The following is a 22,489-nucleotide window of genomic DNA, read 5'->3' as shown; positions in this document are numbered from 1 at the left end:
CTTTATTGATACTCAATAAAGTCTATTAAGCTCCTTATTACCTCTAGGATCAAATATAAACAGGCATTTAAAAGCCCTTTACAATCCAATTCCACTCTACCTTTCTAGCTTTATCATGCATTATTACTACCCTTTGGAGGCCCTAGGTTCCAGTAAACTGATCTGTTCTACATGTATCTCATAAGGGAGAAGATATACATTGGCTATTCAGAACACAAAGCTCAAGCTAATATTGCCTGAACAACATCTTGAAGTTGTATAAGATAAAAAAGCCCAGGTGCCAGGTTCTGGCCTGGAAGCAAGGAAAAAAGAAAATGCAATCCTTTGAGGTTTTTTAATCATCTGGTAAACCAAAGGCACCTTATTGGCTGAATACATCAAGCAACAAAATCCAGTCAAGGCAAGATGAAAACTGGTTACAAAGACACGTTCAATGTGTACTCTATAATTGAGGCAGCAAGCAGGATCAGTTTGCTCTAACATGAAGGCCATTACTGACCTGACCCAAACACAAGCCCAAACATAAGTACATCAGGCACAGTTAAAAGACAGGTATAATCCTTATGAGACTTCTTAGGCTGCCAACTTCATGAAGCAAAGAACTGGCAAAGTGACAAAAAAAAATTCCTAATCCATGGTTAAAAATAACTAATATTTCATTCTAAAGAAGTTGCACCTGTCTCTATCACTTACATAAGGTAATCTTAGTAAAGACATGCCACTATGCATGTCTTAATGCACGTTTTAACTGTGCACATGAATAAGTTTCATCAGAAATGAAATACTCTGCCCTTTACATACCCTCCAATAAAGGTCCTAAGAGCTTGACTATCTATGTACTGTGTTGTCCACTCCTTGTAGAGACAGAAGAAACGCATCATATGATGAGGACTAAAATGGTTTACTAGAGGAGTCAGTGAGTGAGTCGTAGTGTCAGAAATTAAAACAGAATCCTCAATTCTTATGTTAAACATCTAACCATACTCCCTCAAAACTAAAAGTCACATAGTTATAAGAGCAATTACCATCACACAGATATTAAGATGACCTTATAGGGAAAATCCCTGGGGTTAAGAAGTTTAGAGTTCTCATAGGACTTTGAAGCCTTTTCTGCCTCCACTTCTCAAAAATAGTTAAGCCTGCCACACTGTATCCTCCTTCATCTCCCCGTCCTATTTCTTTTGCAACTTTCAGGTGCAGTGGATGGGCAGGGGAGGTGAAAGATTATGTGGTGGCTATACGAGAAATCCAAAAATACAAACACTGGAAGAGAGATGACAAAGATCCTAGTAGAGGTTTGGAGACTACACTCAGTAGGCCTTCCAAGAAACTTGCTGTTGACGCTTTGAGATGCCCATTCGATCTTTCACTAATTCTAGGATTTCAGGAGATATGGGCAGGATAGATTAAATCTGAGAAACAGAGTAAATCACTTATTTACAAGTGACTAGTTAAATAAGTGTGAGTTAAACAGTTTAACTGCTCAGGATCCAATTTTTTAAGAATAGCTCAATCCATTCTGAAATCCTATCAGGAAAGTAATAGATTTTGTGAATTAAGGCTGATAAAATCTGATATATTTCCAACTTCACTGCAGTACCTTTATTCATTGTTAAACATTTACTTGCACTAATTCTGCACATACTTGCTACAACTAATATATTTTTTAGTACTTGAATAATTGCAAAGGATTTTGCTAACATTATTATTCCTAATGTCTGTAGTATTAACTTTCATTACAAAAAAAAAGTTAAAATTAGGTATAGAGAGGTTACAGGATCTGCCCAGATCTGAACTCTAATAAGATATCAAGCTTAGAAATAACGACCCAGTGTTCAGGGTATCTCCTCCTCCATTCCCACCCCACCTTGTACTATATACCCAACATAGTACATAGTACTTCCCAGATACATTTCCCTTTCACAAACCTACCCATATTTCTTTTTTTACCACCAGTGGAATGTCAATGTGTTTTAGTCTGCTGTTCCAATTCTGCTAATGAAATATGATAAAACAGTTACTATTTTCATCACCACCCAAATCTAAAGTATAACTACTCAAAATTATATTTATGAAATTAGCAAATAAATGTTTGTACTTTGGAGGTGGAACACTGATTGGGAAAGTATCAGAATCTAATTCATTATGAGACTCTGCCCAGAGAGTGCTTCTCACTGCAACAAATGTAGTTATACCTGCATAACTCAGTGTGACAGGGAACATGAGACACTCCAAACTATTTTTGGATGAAACTAGAGAATATCAGTGACAGCTAGAGGGCACTTGTATAGCTGATTACTAAACCAAATAATGGTGGAATGAATGTTTTTGAGAGAGAGAGAAGAAAGATAAAGAAAAATAAGAAACATTGGGGAACCAGAGCATACACACTGGTGAAAGTAGCTCAACTTTCCATAATAACCTGAGACACTGCTTGAAGTGGTAATAGTAAATATACTCTCTGCCACCTCCCCTCCAAATCTAATGCCAATGGTTGAAGCTAAGTTTAATTTTGAATTCTAAAAGGAGACTCCTGTATTATTTCTCTAAAACAGGAAGGATTCCAAAGAGCATGTGAATATAATCATTTATTTGTCTTTACAGTGATGATGGAAGAATGTACAGGCGTCTTCTTTCAATAGAAGTATAAAAATCTCTTTATATACATTGAAGTCACAATAATCTTTAATTGGGTAATTTTTCAGTTCTCCTGATCCATCGATACTAAAACTGTAGGGGAAGCAAGTATTTCATACAAATACAGTATTTCCAGCAGATTGCAATCTGGTATAAAAAAGCTTGGCTTCATTTTAAGGGTGCTGCTTGATATTTAAAAAGGCTACTTTTAAGTCCTAGGACTCAAAATAAAGATCAATTTTTGTATAATAGATATATACATCAAAATATGTCTAAAAATGCATTGGTTAACGCTATTAAAAAGCTATATAAGTGCATGGGCCCATTTCATCTTATAAGCAAAACCCAGTGGAAACATTTATGTTCAGCTTCTAGGAATTTGCTTTTGGGGAAAGTCCGTTGAAAGTACCTGTAGAGGAACAAAAATAATAGTCAATTGTTTTTCATGTGAGAGCTCCATTTGACTGCAAAATGTTCTGACAAATTAGAAACACTTCTTTTAAGGCCACATAGTTAAAAGAGTTACACAGTTAAGAAATTCTTATATATACTGCAAAGTACCGAATGTACTTCCCCCCACTACTTCATAAGCATTCTCTCCCAGTAGATTCTATCTTTATGAGAAATCTTATTTAGAAAGATGACATATCAACATATGATGACGTATAAACATATGACATAAAACATACATATTTTGTTGTTCGGTCACATGAGATTCTTTATGACCCCTGGACCATAGCTATCCATGGAGTTTTCTTGGCACAGATACTGGAGTGGTTTGCTATTTCCTTCTCTAGCAGATCCAATGGATCCTTTTGTCAGACAGAGGTTAAGTGACTTGCACAGGATCACATAGCTAGAGAGTGTTAAAGGTTGAAAATCTGAACCCAGGTCTTCCTGACTCCAGGCTCGATATCCATTGTGTCACAAGCTGCCTCACACACACATATACATAAAATATTCACAATTCTTTTCTTTATAACTTCAGAATCACAAAATTTGATATTTGAAAGGGACCACCCAAACTGAACTAGAAAGGAATTTCCATTATACCATACAAGTAGTTATCTAGCCTCCAACTTGAACCTTTCCTGGCAGCCCATTCTCTTTTTAGACCTATCTGAAAACAATGCTTCGGATGAGGTTCCATAAGAATACATTACAGTGGGCTATCATGTCCCAGTTCTGAGAAACTTCACCTCTTTTGATGTGGCCCAAGATTATATTAGCAGTTCTTTTGGGGGCCAAATTGATTCATTTGAGTTTGTAATTCATTAAAATCCCCAAATTTTTTTCACAATAACTGTTGTCGAACCATGACTCCTCCATTTTGTACTTGTAAAAGTGATTTCTTTTGGTATCCAAATATAAGACTTTATATTTATCCCTACAGAATTTCATCTTGTTAAGAGTCCACCTAAATCTATATCAATTAGATCTAGACCAAAGTTCTTAACCTTTTTTTGTTTGTGTGTGACATGGATCCCTTTACCAGTCTGGTAAAGCCTGTGAACCCCTCAAGCCCTTTTCAGGATAATGTTTTGTAATATTTTAATTTAAAAATGAAGAAAATGCTAACTTTCAGTTAAAGATTAATGGAAGGTGTTTTCCCCCATCCAAGTTCATGAACCCTTGGAAAATCTATCCATAGACCCCCTGGAAGTTACATTAAGAACCCTTGCTCTAGATTCTCAAGTCTATTTAACCAGCTCTAATGGCTCTTCTAACTTCTGGTCTCATATTAACAAACTAATGGATATACTAAGTGAATGTTCTGTATGTCAAATTCAACATGTCCAAAACAGAACTTTACCCCCAAACCCCTCCCTATTTGGAAATTCCTTATAACTACCAAGGGCACCAATATCTTCCCAGTTGCCCAACTTGCAATCTCTGTATAACTGTCAACTTCTCACAAGCACTTATCCTATATTGCTTTTCTGTTGCCATGTCTTGTTTCTACCTTCACAAGGTATGTCATATACACCCCCTTCTCTTCCCTCATACAACCAGCCTGGTTCAGGCCCTATCATCTCACTCCTAGACTTCTAGGTGATCTCCACATCTCAAGTCTTTCTGCACTCTAGTCCATCTTCCACTCAGGTGCCAAAGTGATGTTCCTAAAGTGCAGGTCTAACCATGTTTCCCCCTACAAAAATTCTGGCAGGTCCCTATTATCTCCAGGATAAAATATAAAGTTTGGCTTTTATAACCTAGATCCTTTCTGACTTTCCACCCTTCTTACACTTTACTGACTTCCACATACTCTACACCAAAATTACCTCCCTTTTATACCATATCTATCTTGGGCAGTTGTTTACATGTTATCCATTAGAATATAAGCTCCCTGAGGTGAGACACTATGCTTTTATCTTTCAGTAGTTGGTACAATGCCCTGCACATAGTTAAGTGCTTAATAAATTCTTGCTGACTAAGTACCAAGTAACTAGACTATCAAGATCTTTCTGGATACTGACCATAATTTATTCTGTTAGCTATCCCTCCCAGCTTTGTGCAATTCGAAAATTGATAAGCATACCATTTATGTCTGATAAAAATATCCAATAATACAAGGCCAAGGTGGGATCCCTGAGGTACTCTATTGAGAACCCTTTCCACAATGAAATTGAACTATGAACAACTATGTTGAGTCTAACTACCCAACCAGTTCTGAATCCATCTAAATTTTATTCTCATCCATATCATCTTATCTTTCTATCTTCTCCAAAACAATTGTATGAGATTATTTTGGCAAAGCTATTGACAAATTATGTTGAAGCCAATCCAGTTAAAATTAGAAGGGAAACTGAAGGAAAAAAAATCTTTGCAGCAAATTTCTCCAATGAAGTTTCATATTCAAGATATTAGACATGGATTCATTTAAGAAAAAGAATCATTACCCAAAAGATAAATGATCAAAAGATACAAATAAACTGTTTTCTTTTTTTCCCCCTGGTTTTATTTTATAATTATATTTTTTTTAATTTACATTTAACTTCTCTCCTTCCTAACGCCACCCCTCCAATTTAAAGAACAAAACCCTTGTAACAAATATGCATAGTCAGCCAAAACAAATTCCCATATTAGCCATGTCTAAAAATATATTACTTGGTCTGCATTTTGAGTCCATCACCTCTCTTTCAGGAGGTAGATACCAATGCCTGGTATTCTGAAATCATATTTGATAATGTATTGATCAAAGTTTTCAAGTTTGTCAAACATGTCTTTACATTGTTGTTATTATATAAATTGCTCTCCTAATTCTGCTTACTGCACCTGGGATCAGCTCATATGAGTCTTCCAAGTTTCTTTGAAACATTCTTTCATTATTTTTTATGGTTCAAAAATATCCCATTATATGCATAGGGCACAATCTGTTTAACCATTCACCAATTTATAAGTACCTTCTTACTTTCTAGTCCTTGGACTACAACTATTTCTTTATTTTAATTCACTTTTAAATATTTTTTTTGGTTCCAAATTCTCTCCCCAACTCTCCCATCTATTGAGAAGGGAAGAATTACAATATCCACTATGCACACAAATCATGCAAAACATATTTCCATATCAGAGTCATGGAGAAAAAGTGTGTATATTTGTTACAAAAGTTTTATTTTTGTCAACTGGTGGGGAGAGTGGGAAGGAGAGAAAATAAATGCTTATTAATTGTAAACATTAAATTAAAAATGTCAGTCTCCTAGATATGCTAGTTAATTTTTCTGAACTACTTTTATTTTCTTTTTAATGCTTTATTATAAAGATTGCTCCATGGGAGAGATTAATATATTAGGAAATGAAAGTGACACAAAAGCAAAAAATATACAAATAAAAAATCTTTACAACTGTGCTAAAAGCTAGGTAAACTATAGCTACAGGATTCCCTTTATCTACCAGTTAACACATGTAGAAAAAAAGCACAGAAACTTTGTTTGATGTGGATGAAACAATGAGAGCTAACAACAGAGAATGCATTACTGCTCAGTCCTTGTTTTGATTGTTTTCTCTGCCAAAAAGAATTACCTTTGTACTGGAAATAACAGAACAAAAATGATGAACAGGACTGAGAGAAGTAACAATAAGAGAGCACCTGGCCACCCGTAATAAATCCAAGTCATCTAGCTCAGATGAATTGTATCCTTGGACATTGAAAGAAGTGGAAGATTTGATTGCTGAGTCACTATCAGAGATATATGAAAAATCATGGAAAGTATGACAAGTCACAAAAAAACTGGGAAAAAGCAAATGTTTTAATTTTTTCTTTAAATAAGAGTACAGATTTTAACAGTGATTTTGACTTTGATTCCTAGGAAAATTATAGAATGTATCATTAAAGACAAGGTTGGTAGTCCAGAAAGGAAAATGGTGATTGCAAAGAGGGAGTGTGGCTTCATCAATAATAATCATTTATTAATGACAAGTAATATGTAATAGCAAAAAGACTATTAGACAGCAAGTCAGGAGAACCATGTTTGTCTCCACTTTACCACTTATTAGCTACAAAAGCACAGGCAAATCAATTCATCACACAAGGTCTGAGTTTTGTGATCTCTGACAAGGGGCTACTACCTGTTTCATCTGTTCCACAGGTAGGAACAAATGAGATAACATATGTGAAAGCTGTTCAATAAGTGCAAAGCATATTAATTAAACATCTGCAGGCATATCCTGCATAAGCCTACCCTAATCTATATCACTTTTTATCATTACAATTACCACTACTGTAAATTCATTTGGCTGATTATCCATTTGTGATGCAATTTTTTTACAGATTCCTGTAACATCATTTCATCTAATACTAGGTTGTTTGGGGTTGGTTTGGGTGTTTTTTTTATCCAATTAACATGAGGTGCGATGTGCTTCTTGTTATTTTGTACCTGTACTAAGCAATTTAGACACATATAGCAGTTATCAATAAAAGATATTACTAAATATTTCTTTTATGACCCACAGGCTTAACACATCATGAGGCTATCAAAGAAGAAATAACTCAACTTTCAAACATGCTATTTAAAATATAACCTAAGGAGAGGAAACCTGTAATACCAGTTATCAAAATTCACCACGATTCTCTCAATTACTCAACACTGATTGCTATGGCATATCAGCAGCTCTTCTCAAAACCCTCCAGGTAATTTACAGTTAAAATGCAAAAGCTGAACAAATAAACTTGCTTAAATACACTGAGATATTCTCTTAACTTTTCTTCTATTTGGAAATTTTTATTTCTGTCTCAAAAACCACAGATTAACTGGTATCTAAATAAGAGGGACATTCAAGAGGCGGCCAGGTAGCACAGCGAGTAAGAGCACCGGCTCCAGTGTTGAGAAGACCTGGAGATCGAATCCCGGGCTCAGACACTTAGCACCCACCCAGAAACACCTGGCCGTGTAGCATTGAGCAAGTTACTTAACCCCAATTGCTTAGGGGCAGCCAGGTGGCTCAGCGAGTAAGAGCACCGGCTCCAGTGTCAGGATGACCTGGATCAAATCCAGGCTTAGATACTCAGCACCACACCCAGAAATAACTGGCCGTGTAACCTTGAGCAATTTACTTAACCCCGATTGCTTTAAAAAAAAAAAAAAAAGAGGGACATTCAATTAAATGACATTTTTTTCTAAGCTCCAAGCCAGGGAAAATCAAAAGTCCCAAAAGTTTAAGTGTGCATCACAATTTGCTGTTATCAAAGAATAACACGGTTCTTCATTTGGGATGTTATTTTTGACTTGGTCAAATCTTAAGGGATCTAGATTCTCCACTGTGTGCTCTTCAGAGAAGAGAAACAAAATTTCAGAAGTCACAATGAAAGACTTTGAGTGTGTTAACCACATCAATCCTTACGGATTTTCCCTGAGAGCAAATGATATGTCATAATTCACCTTTCTGAGCTCTAAAAGGAATAGGTACTTACTAAAGGTCCTTGAATTCAATTTAATAAGCAATAATTTCAAGTCAAGTAACTGAGTAGAGAAATAAAATTTCAGAAAACTAGATGTTTCACTTTGGAGAACTCATTTTGTTTCTCTGGGCCTCATCTTTCTCATTTGTAATATGAGAAGGTTGGACAAGATGATCATTAAGGTCAAATTTTAATCTTTAATAAAAATCAATTATTTCCTTCCCCTCAGAAAAATTCTAAATAGTATTGAACAAGATGGAAGACTAAACACATTCTCTAATTATTATAATCTCTCAAAAATACAAATTATGAGCAAGATAAAGCAATTTTAGCTTTCTCCACACTCTAAGACACCAAGAAATCCAATGGGGGTAAAAACCCTGATGAACTAAGTATAGAGAACGCCAAACACTAATCCCTATCCCCTAATGCACTCACTAGGCACTCTTTCCCTGCACTAGTAGGTGCTTAATCAATGCTTGTTAATCAGTTAATTCATTCAAAGAACAATCTCTTTCATATGGTGACATAAGTTAACGATCTTAGAAATTCATAGTTTTTTTGAAAATGTTCATTTCTGTGCAACTAACACAAGATTGTAGTCTTACTAGTTCTACTTTTTATTTACCTGATCATATTCTTATGCTTCATCTCCACTGTCCATTTCAATATCCATCTCTTCTGCATCGGCAGCTCGTGACAAGATGTCTGCCATCAGTGCTTCTTCCAATTTCTTACGCACCTGTTGTACTCGTTCTTCCTGTTTTCTGTTTAAAAAAAATAAGAAAACATTGAAGACTCTCACAAGAAAATCAAAAGACCATTCTTATACTTCTATTACAACTTCAGAAAGTTCTTAAATTTTAAATTCTTGATAAAGAACAGTATAGTTGTTTTGTTTTGTTTTGTTTTTAAGGGCCGCTTGTTACTTAATCAGATTGATAATATGACAAATCTGTGAACTCAACATGAACTCCACCAGTTCAGACTTCAATTCATTTCTGTGTTCTTATCCTACACAATTTTTGTCTATCCTTAAAAACTTTAAGGATATGTGACTTCATATAGTGGAAAGCATACCCTTGATGACTAAGAAGATGATTTTCAAGAACTGCTGTAGCCTAAAAATTTTAAGACTTTACCAACAACTTTTGGCTATGAACCAATCCAATTTTAGGCAGGTCTTTGGACAAAAAACAGTTAACCACCAGGACCACACTCTTAATCTAAGTCTTTCCAGTCTCATAGGACTTATCAGAATTTAACTTCTGCTGAGAAAGCCTTCAAGATCTTCCATGCCACATCAGACACATTCTTCCACTAGAAGAGACCACAAACCACTCAGGCCTTTTCCTTCTATATGATTCTTGCCCATGCTTTCCATAAATTCTTCATAAAGTATCAACCCAATGGACAGAAAGTCTTTCATTAGCACTTTTTAATATTTTGTGAATAGAATGAAATTACATAGAACTAGATCATGTGGAAAAAGACTTTTAAGTTTATATCCAGATAATAATTCAATGACAAAATTATGTGTAATATGCTTCTAAAATATGCCCCCAAATCCCAAATACTATACCAAACAATGTTTTTTTATTTATTTATTTTGCTTTTTGGAGGGCAATTGGGGTTAAGTGACTTGCCCAAGGTCACACGGCTAGTTTTTGTGTTAAGTGTCTGAGGCCGGATCCGAACCCAGGTCCTCCTAACTCCAGGGCCAGTGCTCTATTCAAAATTTCTCATTGCATAACCCACTAAGAAACAATTTTAGAACACATTCCTCACTATATGTATATTTTAGCTAATTTATAAATTATAAACATATACTACTGTCCTTAAAATTATAGACATATAAAATTATTTCAAAATCTGGAAATTTAAAAAAGATAAGATAAAGAGATATTCTCAAAACAATTATTTATTTTAAATTATGTAAATTATTTAAAATAATTTAAATATTATTAAATATCATTTAATTATCAATCATACAAAAAACTCTTCCTGTTTAATAAAAACACTAATTATTATTAATATTAAAATCTTGAAAAAGAATCAGCGCAGTTCTTGTTCTTTATTTTTTTTCCTAGAGTCTCTTGATGCTCATAAAAACCAGACTGATAGTTTGATGGAATATGTGAATTAATTGTGGCCTCCACCAGTGCACCCCACAATCTATTTTAGTAAGAGCATTATGATTCAATGTGCTTCATTATTTTAAAATCTCAGCTTAATAATTTACAATACAACAATCAAGGTACTAGTTTGAAGTTCGATGTATTTTGATACTTGGTTTTAATGGTTGTAGTTGAAAAAGATTTCACACACAGACCCAGAGATCCATACTGAATAAATGCATGTTTGGCTATCATTATTAATAATCATGACACTACGGGTTTCAATCCCATTCATCAATTAAGCAAAGTTTTTTGTTGTTGTTGTTGAAATTCAGCTATTCTATTTTCTTTGATGCCAATCAAATATTTTTTGCAAACTAATCAGGTGTTGCATTTTAATATTTTCAGCAAATGAGTTTAAAATCCACTAAAAATCTTTATTTGGAAGATTTTTAAACAGATTAGAAGATTCATTTTCCAAGTTTAAATGTACAGAGGTGAGTTCTTATAGGTGACACAAATCATTTTCAGCAATCCAGAGAAGAGAGAACAATACAGGAGGAAAGAAAGGTCAACAGTGGCAAATCCATGCAGAAGTTCAAGATTGATTAATAGGAGATTTGGCAAATTCTAGTAACTTTGTAGAGAACAGCTTCAGTTGAGTGAATCAAGGATAACACAGATGTTGCAAACTTGGGAAACCAGAAGAATGGTAGTCTCCTGGACAGATATGTAAGTTAAAAAAAAAAAGTGAGTTTGAGGGAGAAAAGACACAATGATATTTGTATCTATTTTTACCCATTCTGTGTTTTATGCTCCTTACTATCAAAAATATAAAGGGAGACGGGGTGTCTGATTCACCCTACTGCTCTAGAGTAGTGAGCAAACATTTTAACGGGTCCCTGATCTAGGCACAAGGTGATCTGGAGGGCAGGATGCAGCGAGTATGTCATTAGTTTGCCTGTGTAGCTGCTGCCAAGTTCCTGTGTCATGGTTGGGTTATAACATATAACCCAACACAGAAGGGGAGAGTTTGGGAGATTAGAAAGCCACCAATGACCAGATATAGGAAAGGGTAAGGTGGGTGAATGCTGAGATAATGGGTGAATAGAAGGAGGTGGTATAACGATGTTGTATGCAAGTTGGCTATTGTGGAGTGGGTAAAATGGGATCATATTTCTACCCACCTTTAGATTACCTGTTCAGGTCATGCCACAGGCCATTAGGGGATGCAGAGTACCCACTTTGGAGACCTCTGGTATTTCATTCCAAAATCAACAATTATAAAAATCATAAATGATATGGTAAGTCAAGTTTATGAACTTTTTAAAAGTAAAAAACAGTAATCAATTCTTCATAAATAACTATAGTTCTTTTTTGCTTGTTTTTTGAGGGGAGAAGGCAAGGCAATTGGGGTTAAGTGACTTGCCCAAGGTCACACAGTTAGTTAAGTGTCAAGTGTCTGAGGCTGGATTTGAACTCAGGTCCTCCTGACTTTAGGGCCAGAACTCTATTCACGGCACCACCCAGCTGCCCTTAATAATTATAGTTCTTAAAACAATCATCCACATTGACAATTCTTTGTAGGATTATTCTTATGTATGTCATACTTCTCTTAAGCAGAGGTTCTTAACCTTATTTTTGTGCCAAGTACCCTGATGGGAATCTGGTGAAGCCTATGGGCCCCTTCCCAGAATAATGTTTTTAAATGCATAAAATAAAAAACATAAAATTCCAAAGGAAATTAATTATGTTGAAATACTTATTAAAATACTTTTAAAAGCAAGTTCATGGACCTCAAATTAAGAATTCTTGCAGTGTAGAGAGCCACACAAAGAAGATGTTCAATAAATATTTGTTGATTAAAATACTGAATATGTTCCTTCAAAGGTAAGACTATTAAATATGTACTGAAGATGGATCATGGAGGAGATGAGTATAAAAAGTTGGAAATAAAAAATAGGTGAATATAAACATAATCCAGGTCATTCATTCAATAAATCACTTTATAGCTTATGCAGAACACTGGGCTGGCTTCTAGGAGATGTACAGAGTTTAGACAAGAGGGTCTTTTCACAAGCTGCTTATTATTTAGTAGGAGAAAAAAAATACAACTGTTAAATCATAACTAATACCTAATATTGTAACCAAAAATGCATTCTTAAAAACATAGCTGTGATATAATTGGTGTAGGGAGTTCCTGGTAAGGTACTTCCCCTGCCAATGTAAACTGGCATCTTCTCTACAACATTAGCTCTTTATCAACTATGCCATGCTGTATCTCAAAAAAAAAAAAAAAAAGCATTGTAAAACAAATGTACTGCAAAACCAGGTAGTATACATGGACCATAGGGGAAAGTTAACTGGTAAGATTAGGGAAGACTTAATGAAGAAGATAACATTTAAATTAGGCTTTAAAGAATGGCTAGGAATTCAGTAGGAAAAAAGGATGAAGATATAGGTAACAGACAGAGCGATACACAATTTGTTTGGGGCATAGAGAATAGACTAGTTTGGTCAGACCATAATAACAAGTATAAAAATAGAATAACATGAGGAAAGTCTAGAAAGTCTAGCATCAGATTGTGGAGCAACTTGAATATCAGGCAAAGAAGTTTGAACTTTACTTGTAAGGCAATAGGAAGTCACTGAAATTTGTGAGTAGTGGAATGGCATGACCAAATCTTTGCAAAGGAAAAATTATCATGGCAGGGAAATAAAAGCTGGGTTAGAGAGTGGCAAAGAATATAACCAGGAAAACCTGTTGGAAGGTTATTGAAACAGTCTAGGGCTAGGCAAATGGTTAATATGGATCTATAATGGGTGATGGGGAAAGGTGACAGTGTTAAGAGAGAAGAATGAATGTTATGGAAAAAGATGTTATGGAAGAGAAATAAACAATTTAGTCACTGGATAGAAGAGGTGAGAGAGATTAAAGGTTATTAGAGGAAAGGAAATCCTCTAAGGTTATGAGCATGAGAAACTGAATTAATGTTGGCACCACAAGCTGAAACTCTAAAATCAGATGCAGGAAAAAGTTTACCAGGGTAAAATAATAAGTCTGGTTTGGGACATGTTGAGTTTGAAGAGTTAGGATGATATATACAAGCCATGATAAAAATACAGACTCATTGAATTTTAGAGCAGAAATGGAACTTAGCAGTCATTATTTGGACCCACAACCTGAAGCAGGAATGTCCTCTACAACACTCCAATAAGTAATCATCAAGCCTCTCCTGGAATACTAGAAATCCCATTCCATCTTGAGACAATCATAACTATAGCAATTATTTATTTATATTCAATTAAAACTGCCCTACATCTTTATAATTTCTACCTATTATTCTTCCCTCAGAATAGAACAAATAAAATCCCTCCCCTATATGAAATACTGTGCAGAGTAGTAGGTGAGACTTTGGGACTTAATGAGACTGCCAAAAAAAAAGAGACAGGTAGAGAAAGAAGATAACCAATTATTAATGAATATCCACAATCAGACACAGTCAGATTGGGAAGAGACTGAGGAAGCAATGAAAGAGAAAGAGTAAAAGTGGTTAAAGAGGTTAGGATAAGAACAAGGGAGCACAGTATCTCTGAAGTCAATAAAATTGGAATTATCTGGAGGAGGTAGGGGTCAACTTTGCTAAAAGTAGCAAAAAAAAGTTTGAGTATGAAGACAAAAAGGAAGGTCACTGAATTTGAGGATTAGGTCACTAGTTCTGCTTGAAAGAGCAGGTTTGAAAGTTGCGCAGTGAAAATCGGACTCAAAGAAGACAAGAAGACAGTAGTGAGAAAACAGGGATGCCAAGTATAAACAACCTTTTTTTTTTCCCAGAAGTTTAGCACTGAAGGTGAAAAAGAGAGGCAAGACACAAGATGGATGGACCTGAAGGGCCAAGAGAAGACTTTTTTTTTTGACTAGGGACTCCTGAGAATGTGTGTGAGACAGAAGGGAAGGAGCCAGTGGAGAGGAAGGAGAGTAGAATTAACTTCATAGGTATATTAATATACAAATAAACACTGACTGTTTTCCATGCATAGTTTCCTTAGGTTATTTAATCTTTTTTTAGACTATTGTAATCTTAATCATTTCTTGTTGATAAAGGAGGAGAAAAGAACCATTTCACAAGTATTCACTAAAGAATGCATGATAATTGTTACTATGTGAAGTTTCAACACTAATGAAAAGGAAAATTTGGCATAGATGATAAAGAAGTGGACTTACAGAGTCAAGAAGACTAGTTTAAGGCCTGTCTCAGCCTCTTAACTAGTTATATGACTGGGAGGAAGTCACTTAACCTCTTTCAGTTTCAGTTTCCCCATTTGTGAAACAGGGATAATCATCACACCTACAGGTTATAAGAATCACCTGAGATAACATGCAAAGGTACTTTGTCAACTTTGAAATGCTCCATAAATGTTGGATGCTGCTATTGCAGTTCTTATTGTTGTTATTTCTACTACATAGCTATCAGTAAATGGTTTTTTATTATAACAACACTACTAGGGCCAAATGGATAAATCTAACGATAGAATATTTAAGACATTTACTCAAATATCTTCCATCATAACCCAAACTGAATACCCCATAATGATGTGAACATGGCACTAACTTCCTTAAGGTTATACCAGGAGAATATAAGTTTAGGCTGGTTCTCCATCAAGCTGCAAAGACTTCAAGTACAGGTCTGGTGATGTTACATGCAGACTGCCCTCTTACCTAAGATCAGAAAGGTTCTTCATCACTAGAGTGGCAAGCCCCCGTAGGCAGATTTTTTTTTTTAATAAAAACTTTATGAAGACCTAGCTAGTAAGCTTAAGAGAGGTTGTGAGCTATATCAGTGGAGGGAACTCTGGGCTGGACGGTTCCTCAAAGGCCATCTGCTCCAACCAACACCAAAGTTCAATGAAAGTATTTAAATGTACTCCAACATACAGTAGTAAAGGATTTGTTACCTGGACTGATTGGGGATTTCATGATCCTAAAAATGAATTATTTCATTTTAACTAATTTAATATTTTGAGTTCAAAAGCAGCAGCCACAAACAATATTCTCATAATCTATTTACTGAATTGAGCAACTAAAATGTCCTTCTGCCTATTTAGACTACTCTCTTTTCTGTAATTTAATTATTCAAGCCTTTCTAACCCCACAATTCTCTCTATCCTGAAGCATTATCAACACTGAATTCTGAATTAGAAACTCAGACCTTCTAGTTATCACAAGTTTTCTTGCATTTATGTTTTTTAAAAAAGTGTATTACATATTTTCATAGTAATTTTTAAAACTTATTAGGATGCAAACAAGGAAAAGATCACCTGGCTTTGCCAGAAATTAAAGAATGCCTTTATACATGTTAAAACTAATAGACCTATTTTTCCCCTAAAGCTTTGCTACTGTGGTGTTGCCTAAAGCAGAAATGTAGAGCAGATAAAGTGAAGTAATAACAAAAGGAAGGGAACAAAGGAACAAGTCGCTTCAATTAAGATCCACTGAGACAGTCTACAGCAATGAGACATGTGTCTGGTCTGGCTATGGGGAGGCCACCAAAGCTGGCAGACCAGTCAGCAGGAAGCCATCAGGAACAGGACTGTTCAATTTAATCATGGAGAAATACTTTTATTTTATTTTATTTTCCTTGGAATTGCTATCAAAACAACCTAAGAGTTTGTTATTTCCTTTCCTCTGTTACAGAGTTCTGTGCCAGGGACTGTGTAGCGCACGTTATACATAAAAAGGACCCATCCCACAGAAACTTAAGAAACTCAGTACCCTGTCTTAGAAACGGGACTGTTGGGGATCAACATAGACATAAACAATCATATAAACATAAATATCAATCTTTAAGATCACAGACCGTAGAGAACATGCATCCCAACCTGTCATTCCATAAACAAGGAAGATGAGCCTCGGAGATGATGTGATGTGTCTCGGGTGAGCCAGGGAGTGGAAGAAGTGGAACTTGCACCCAGACCCTCTGACCCCAGATCTACTGCTCTTCCCACCATACCAGACCAAAGGTACAAGGTCATTCTGTGTGAATTTCAGTAAAGAGTGAGTCATGCGAATTACACGTCCAGACAACGTGAAAATGGGGAGGTGGGGGGTAACTATTACATTTCCAGTTACTCAGGAAATACTTTGTAGATGATGTGGAATTTTAAGAGTATCAGAATTGGGGGAAGGAAAGATACTAACAGTTCATATGTAGAAAGATGCTTGCCTTGGTAAGGGGAAAGTATTTCAGGAAAAAAGACACTAGGTTCAACCACAAATTAGTAGAAAGGGTAAAAGAACCAATACTAATGAGCAAAATATGATATTCTATTTCATCAAATAACCAACAACAAAATAGACTTTGTTATCCCAGGAAACTATAAAAAGTTTTCATTTTAAATAGCTCTGTTACCTCCTAAACACACTTCATGGGCTATTTTTAATTCTCCAAACATTCTCAAAAGATGGCTAAGGGAAAGTTAATCCACACACTGGACTTGAAACAAGATGATTCAGTAAAATTAGACTACATTTATAAATGAGATTGTTGACTACTAAAAATACAACACTAAAGGAAAAACACCAAAGAGGAATATACGATACATTCTTTTATTTTGGCTGATGTTTTTTTTTTTTCCATTTAATTTCATAAACAAAAAAGACTAAGACATTTCTATGTACACATAAACATACATACTCACATACATTCTCAAGAACAAGAGTTAAGACAAACACACACACAAAGTCATTTGGAGCATCTCTTGAAGTTAAATTCTGAGACAAAAGAAATCATGTTACCTGATTTGGAAAGCCTTAAAAGATAATTTAGAAATTGCTTTTAAAACAAGTTGGAACCATTTCCAATGTGATCCACCCTCAATATAAAAGACAGGTTGACATAAAAGTCAAGTAAAGAACTTACATTTTATTTATTTATTTATTTTTAAAGCAATCAGGGTTAAGTAACTTGCACGGCCAGTTATTTCTGGGTGTGGTGCTGAGTATTTAAGCCCGGATTTGATCCAGGTCATCCTGACACTGGAACCGGTGCTCTTACTCGCTGAGCCACCTGGCCGCCCCTAAGCAATTGGGGTTAAGTAACTTGCTCAAGGTTACATGGCCAGGTGTTTCTGGGTGGGTGCTAAGTGTCTGAGCCCAGGATTAGATCTCCAGGTCATCCCAACACTGGAGCCGGTGCTCTTACTCGCTGTGCTACCTGGCCGCCCTAAAGAACTTACATTTTAAAACCTAGTCATACATATGATTCATTTGAAACTGTTTCCCATGGTAAACAGCTTCTTAAAATCTCTCTCCTCTAGTCTTCCTTACATATTTTATTAAAAGTTTAGATATGAAAATACCTCATAGAAGTGAATCAATAGTATAAGATCAGACAGTTACTTGATAATAGAGTCAAAGCTGAAACACAAATCTCCTGATTGTAATTTCACTGCTTTCCTCATGACATCACACTAAAATACACATCTATCTTATAGTCACAGAGCTTCAATAAGTTCTCAGAGAAGCCTAATAAATTGTGACCCTAATCTAGAGTTCTTTACACACTATTCTGTATTCCTAGAGGAGCATATCCCATAGAAATTGAAAGATGAGAAAAACAGAGAATATGTAGGGAGAAAAAGCTGACCTAAATTTCAACAATGGTGGGGTTTTAAATCTTGGATTGAATTTAGGGAAAAAAGAACAAAGAATTCAAAACAAAGCCGTAAGAGGTATTTTCAGAGGTTCATTTTTAAAGAGGATCAATCACATCTTGAGATGATGTTTTAATTTGTGTGTGAACTGGGTTTAAGTGAGGCAGTTACACAAAGTTGTCAGTCTCATCCTCTCCTCCACAGTCATGAGAATCCAGTGGTAAGACAAAGATAAGATGGTAGAAGAAGGAGAGACTAGGCACAATTTAGGAATCTAAATAATGTAACTGTAATTGTATTAATGGAGAACAAAGGTGAGAAGTGTCTGAACGAGGGGAATGGCTTCCTGTGTGGAGAAGAGAGAAATGCAAAAGATACTGTAGAGGTATAAATTACAAGACTCAGCAATTGGCAGACTATGTAAGACTTGAATGAGAAGGAAGAGTTAAGGATGGTTCTGTCCTCACCAGAAATAGGGAGATTTGAGAGAGGAGTGGTTCTGGAGAGGGCTCAGGCTAAAAAAAAATGTGCTTTGTTGTTAAATTTGAGATGCTATGGAGCATCTAGTCCAAAATGCCCATGGGCAGTTAGTCGGTAATATTAGACTGGAGATTGGAAGGGGAAAAAAAGGGATTGTATAAATAGATCCTAAAGTCATCTGCATAAAGATAATAAGTAAACAAATGTTAGTTAATGTCACCAAAATTAGAGTTTATAGCAAGAAAAAAGAGCCTAGGACTGAGCCTTAGGATACACCCATAGTTAGAGAGCATAGCATAATGTGAATGAAGATTCAATAATGGAGACTGAGAAGAGGTTATTAGACAGGTAGAGGAACCAAAAAAGCACAACATCAAGAAAACCAAGAGAGAAGACAGTATTTAGGGGAAGAAGTGGTAAAGTTGGAAATCATATCAGAGGAGATTTAAAACAGTATAAATGGAGAGGAAGTGGAAGAAATCAGTGTAAACAGCTTATTCAAGAAGTTTGGTTGAGAAAGAGAAGACAACAGGTAGAGTCCTTAAGAATTTCTTAAAATTGAGAGAATTTTGGGATACAGGGAAGGACTTGGTATACAGGGAGAAAATAAATATTTGGGGTAGAAAGAAAGAAAAAAAATCAAATAAGGAAAAGAGAATATAATGTGGTTTCTGTAAATATGTATGTGCATAACCAAAAAAAGGTGATAAAAGTGATGAAGATATTAATAGCTACTGACCAATATGCTCCCTCATCTTTATAAAATCTTTCAGAATAGTCTATACTCACACTGAAGGCATTACTATTTAAAATTAAGGAAAAACCAAGATTCCATAAATCACTTTCAAAAGTTGATGACCTCTTTGTGATCATAAAGGTGAAAGAGATGGCAAGAAGATAATGGACTCATTTATTTCAAGAGTATTTGATTCTGTAGCACTAAATACAATCTTGAAAATTCTCTTCACACAAGACTTCTGTGGCATGATAGCGTCATAAGTAGAAGCTGGAGAGGAATCTACCAACACCAAAGTAATCAACATTCCCTATCATACAATTCTGCTGAATTGGATGTGTAAAAAATAAATTCCCTGCTATACAAAAGCTCAGGCAAGAGGTAAAGTGATGTGCCTACACACATGAATACAACTAAATCAACACAACATGTTTATTCGATACTTCAAAATAAAAGCAGGACAAACTAATCTGGACTGTGATTAGAAATGGGATAAATTTAAACAAGGGCACTACCCAGTTTATAAAACAAAAAAAGTTAAACCACAATGAAGGGCATTACTAAAATAATTATACATGCAAACTAAAAGAAAAATACAAACCAAATGAAAGACAGTACTGGAGAGACATTTGTTTTTGTTATCCCCACTAACATTATAACAGCACCTATAACATGTTAAAAGCATCATTTATTATCTTGTTTATCCAAACAAGTCTATGACATAGGAAATTAAGGAAAACAATAACTGACAGATGAGAAATTTTAAAAATTATTTTAAAAAATCAGCAATCATGCTGAGCACAAAAAACAATATAGAAATCACAGAATAAGAGCTAAAAGGGACCTTATAGGTCATCTAGTTCAACAACCCCATTGTTTAGAAAGGAAACTAAAGCCTAGAGAGATTTAGTGATTTACCCAACATAAAAACAAAATTACTAAGTAGCAAAAATAGGATAATTTTTGATAATGTTGATTCAAAGACAAAACAACTTTATATTAAAATCACCTTACCTAATATCTTCATCCGTAACAATAAAGGCTTTGCAAAGGGGTTGAGATGTATTAAGCCAAACAGCAGGGTTTTTTTCCACAGCAGCAGAGATTTGCCCTGTTATTGGTGCAGAACTGGTGTGCAAAGCGCTGGCAACAGCCGATAAAAGAGTCTCATCATTGTTACCTGGGCCAACCCCTAAAAAAAAATGTTTACAAGAAATTAACAAGACATGTTAAACATCTGGAAATAGCTTATTTTTAATGAACATATACTGCAGAGAGCAGCATCAAGTTAACTTAGTAACAAATCTTACAAGCCTATACACATACGTACACACACACTTCATTTTAACATTTACATGAAATTATACTATAAAGATGGCCGAGCATTTTAATAAACATTCAAAATAACCAAAAAGACTTCAAGGTATTATACATTATAAATAAACTACATTTCATGAAATCAACTATTTTCATGATTTATTTTCTTTCTAAAGTAATATTATACTCAAATATCCTTAATATGTTCTTTGGATCCTGAACAGTTTTGTAATATGTTTCAGCATAACCAGGCCTCTAAGCTACCTCCATGCCATCTCTTCCAAGGCACCTATGTTATAATCATATATAATAATATTTCAATATTATATTAAGGCTTCAAAACTGTGCTATAGTAATACCTTTTATAACTCCTTCCAGCTCTAACTCTATGATCCTTCAAATCCCTATTAAAAACACCCAAAGTGATAGAAGAAATGGTTGTAAATTTTAATTTATATTTAGTTTTATTTACATTGAACTAGAGTGACAAATGCAAAATTATTGAATATCAACTGCTTAAAGCAATCATTTTCATGAAGGTTAAGGGATAATACTGAACCACCAATTTACATACAGATATTTGTGAATAAAACTGCACATTTTACATTGTGTAAGTCAGACTTTAAAGATTAAAAAACAGAGTACATTATTTTCCAAAAAGTAGACTTAAAAAGGTGCCAAGTATAGCAGCAAAAGAAACTTTAATGAAAGTTTTCACTTACTGCTGCTTCTTAAGCAGCAATTGACTGAAATGAATGTGATTCTCATTCCCATTTAACAATACTGATTAAGAAATCAGATTGTGGGGGCAGCTAGGTGGCTCAGTGAGTAAAGGCCGGCCCAGAGTCAGGAGGACCCGAGTTCAGTTCCGGCCTCAGACACTTAATACCTACACAAAAAAACGAGCCGTGTAACCTTGGGCAAGTTACTTAACCCCAATTGCCCTGCAAAAGGCAAAAAAAAAAAAAAAATCAGATTGTGGATTCTACTGCCTGTCAGCAGCTACTGCTAAAAACAATGGCAGGATGAGCACTTGCCCAGGTATGACAGTGTAAGTGGAAACCTGGAATTTTCACAAAGCTCTGACTTATTCATACAGTGAGTAAAATCACAGATTACAATATATGGTAAATTTAAATTCACTCTCCTCAGTTTAAAAAAAAGTGCCGTAAGTGCTATGTACCCAATAAGCATAATAAAATGCTAAATATGCTACCTTGAAGACCTTTTGGAAGTTCCATAGATTTTATAATTTGTTCTGTTACATCTGATGCACTAAGTCCTTGTAGCCTCTTCTCCCAGAAAAGCTGAAAGGCAAAAGTACCATTAATAGACACATGCTTGAAACACAAAGTTAACACATTCATGCTACTGAATCATGAAATTTAAACAAGATTTATATTTCTTCCTAAGTAATTCCAGTGCAACTCAACAAGCATTTATTAAGTGCCTACTATATGCCAGGGCACAGAAGTGCCAGGACACAAACTTTATTTGTTCTACATGTTTTCAAATGATGATATGCTAAAAACATACAAGTTATCATTAAACATTTCAAAACATGCATTTCTAATTTTAAATACCCTACCATTTTAAAATAACAGTTCTACTTTGTCACTATTTTCTCTTTGCAGTATGGTTAGACATAACTCA

The 22,489-nt window shown here is 35.0% G+C and overlaps 1 protein-coding gene across 1 annotated transcript in view; it reads right to left on the bottom strand.

The window, feature by feature from the left end:
- Positions 1–2,575: 2,575 nt before the first annotated feature.
- LOC138173487 (methyl-CpG-binding domain protein 2) overlaps positions 2,576–22,489 on the bottom strand; it is a 74,957-nt gene continuing 55,043 nt past the window's right edge. The window contains exons 4-7 of the mRNA XM_069103491.1: positions 22,053–22,143; positions 20,534–20,711; positions 9,162–9,300; positions 2,576–3,046 (exon numbers count right to left, since the gene is read on the bottom strand). Coding sequence (XP_068959592.1) covers positions 9,174–9,300; positions 20,534–20,711; positions 22,053–22,143 — 396 coding nt within the window. The 3' untranslated portion in view covers positions 2,576–3,046; positions 9,162–9,173. The remainder of the gene's footprint in view (positions 3,047–9,161; positions 9,301–20,533; positions 20,712–22,052; positions 22,144–22,489) is intronic.

Source organism: Petaurus breviceps, unplaced genomic scaffold (assembly GCF_028583685.1).
Source record: "Petaurus breviceps papuanus isolate PSGF00001 unplaced genomic scaffold, PetGlider_PUasm1.0 129, whole genome shotgun sequence".
Taxonomy (NCBI): Eukaryota; Metazoa; Chordata; class Mammalia; order Diprotodontia; family Petauridae; genus Petaurus; species Petaurus breviceps.
This window is presented reverse-complemented; position numbering and strand designations above follow the sequence as displayed.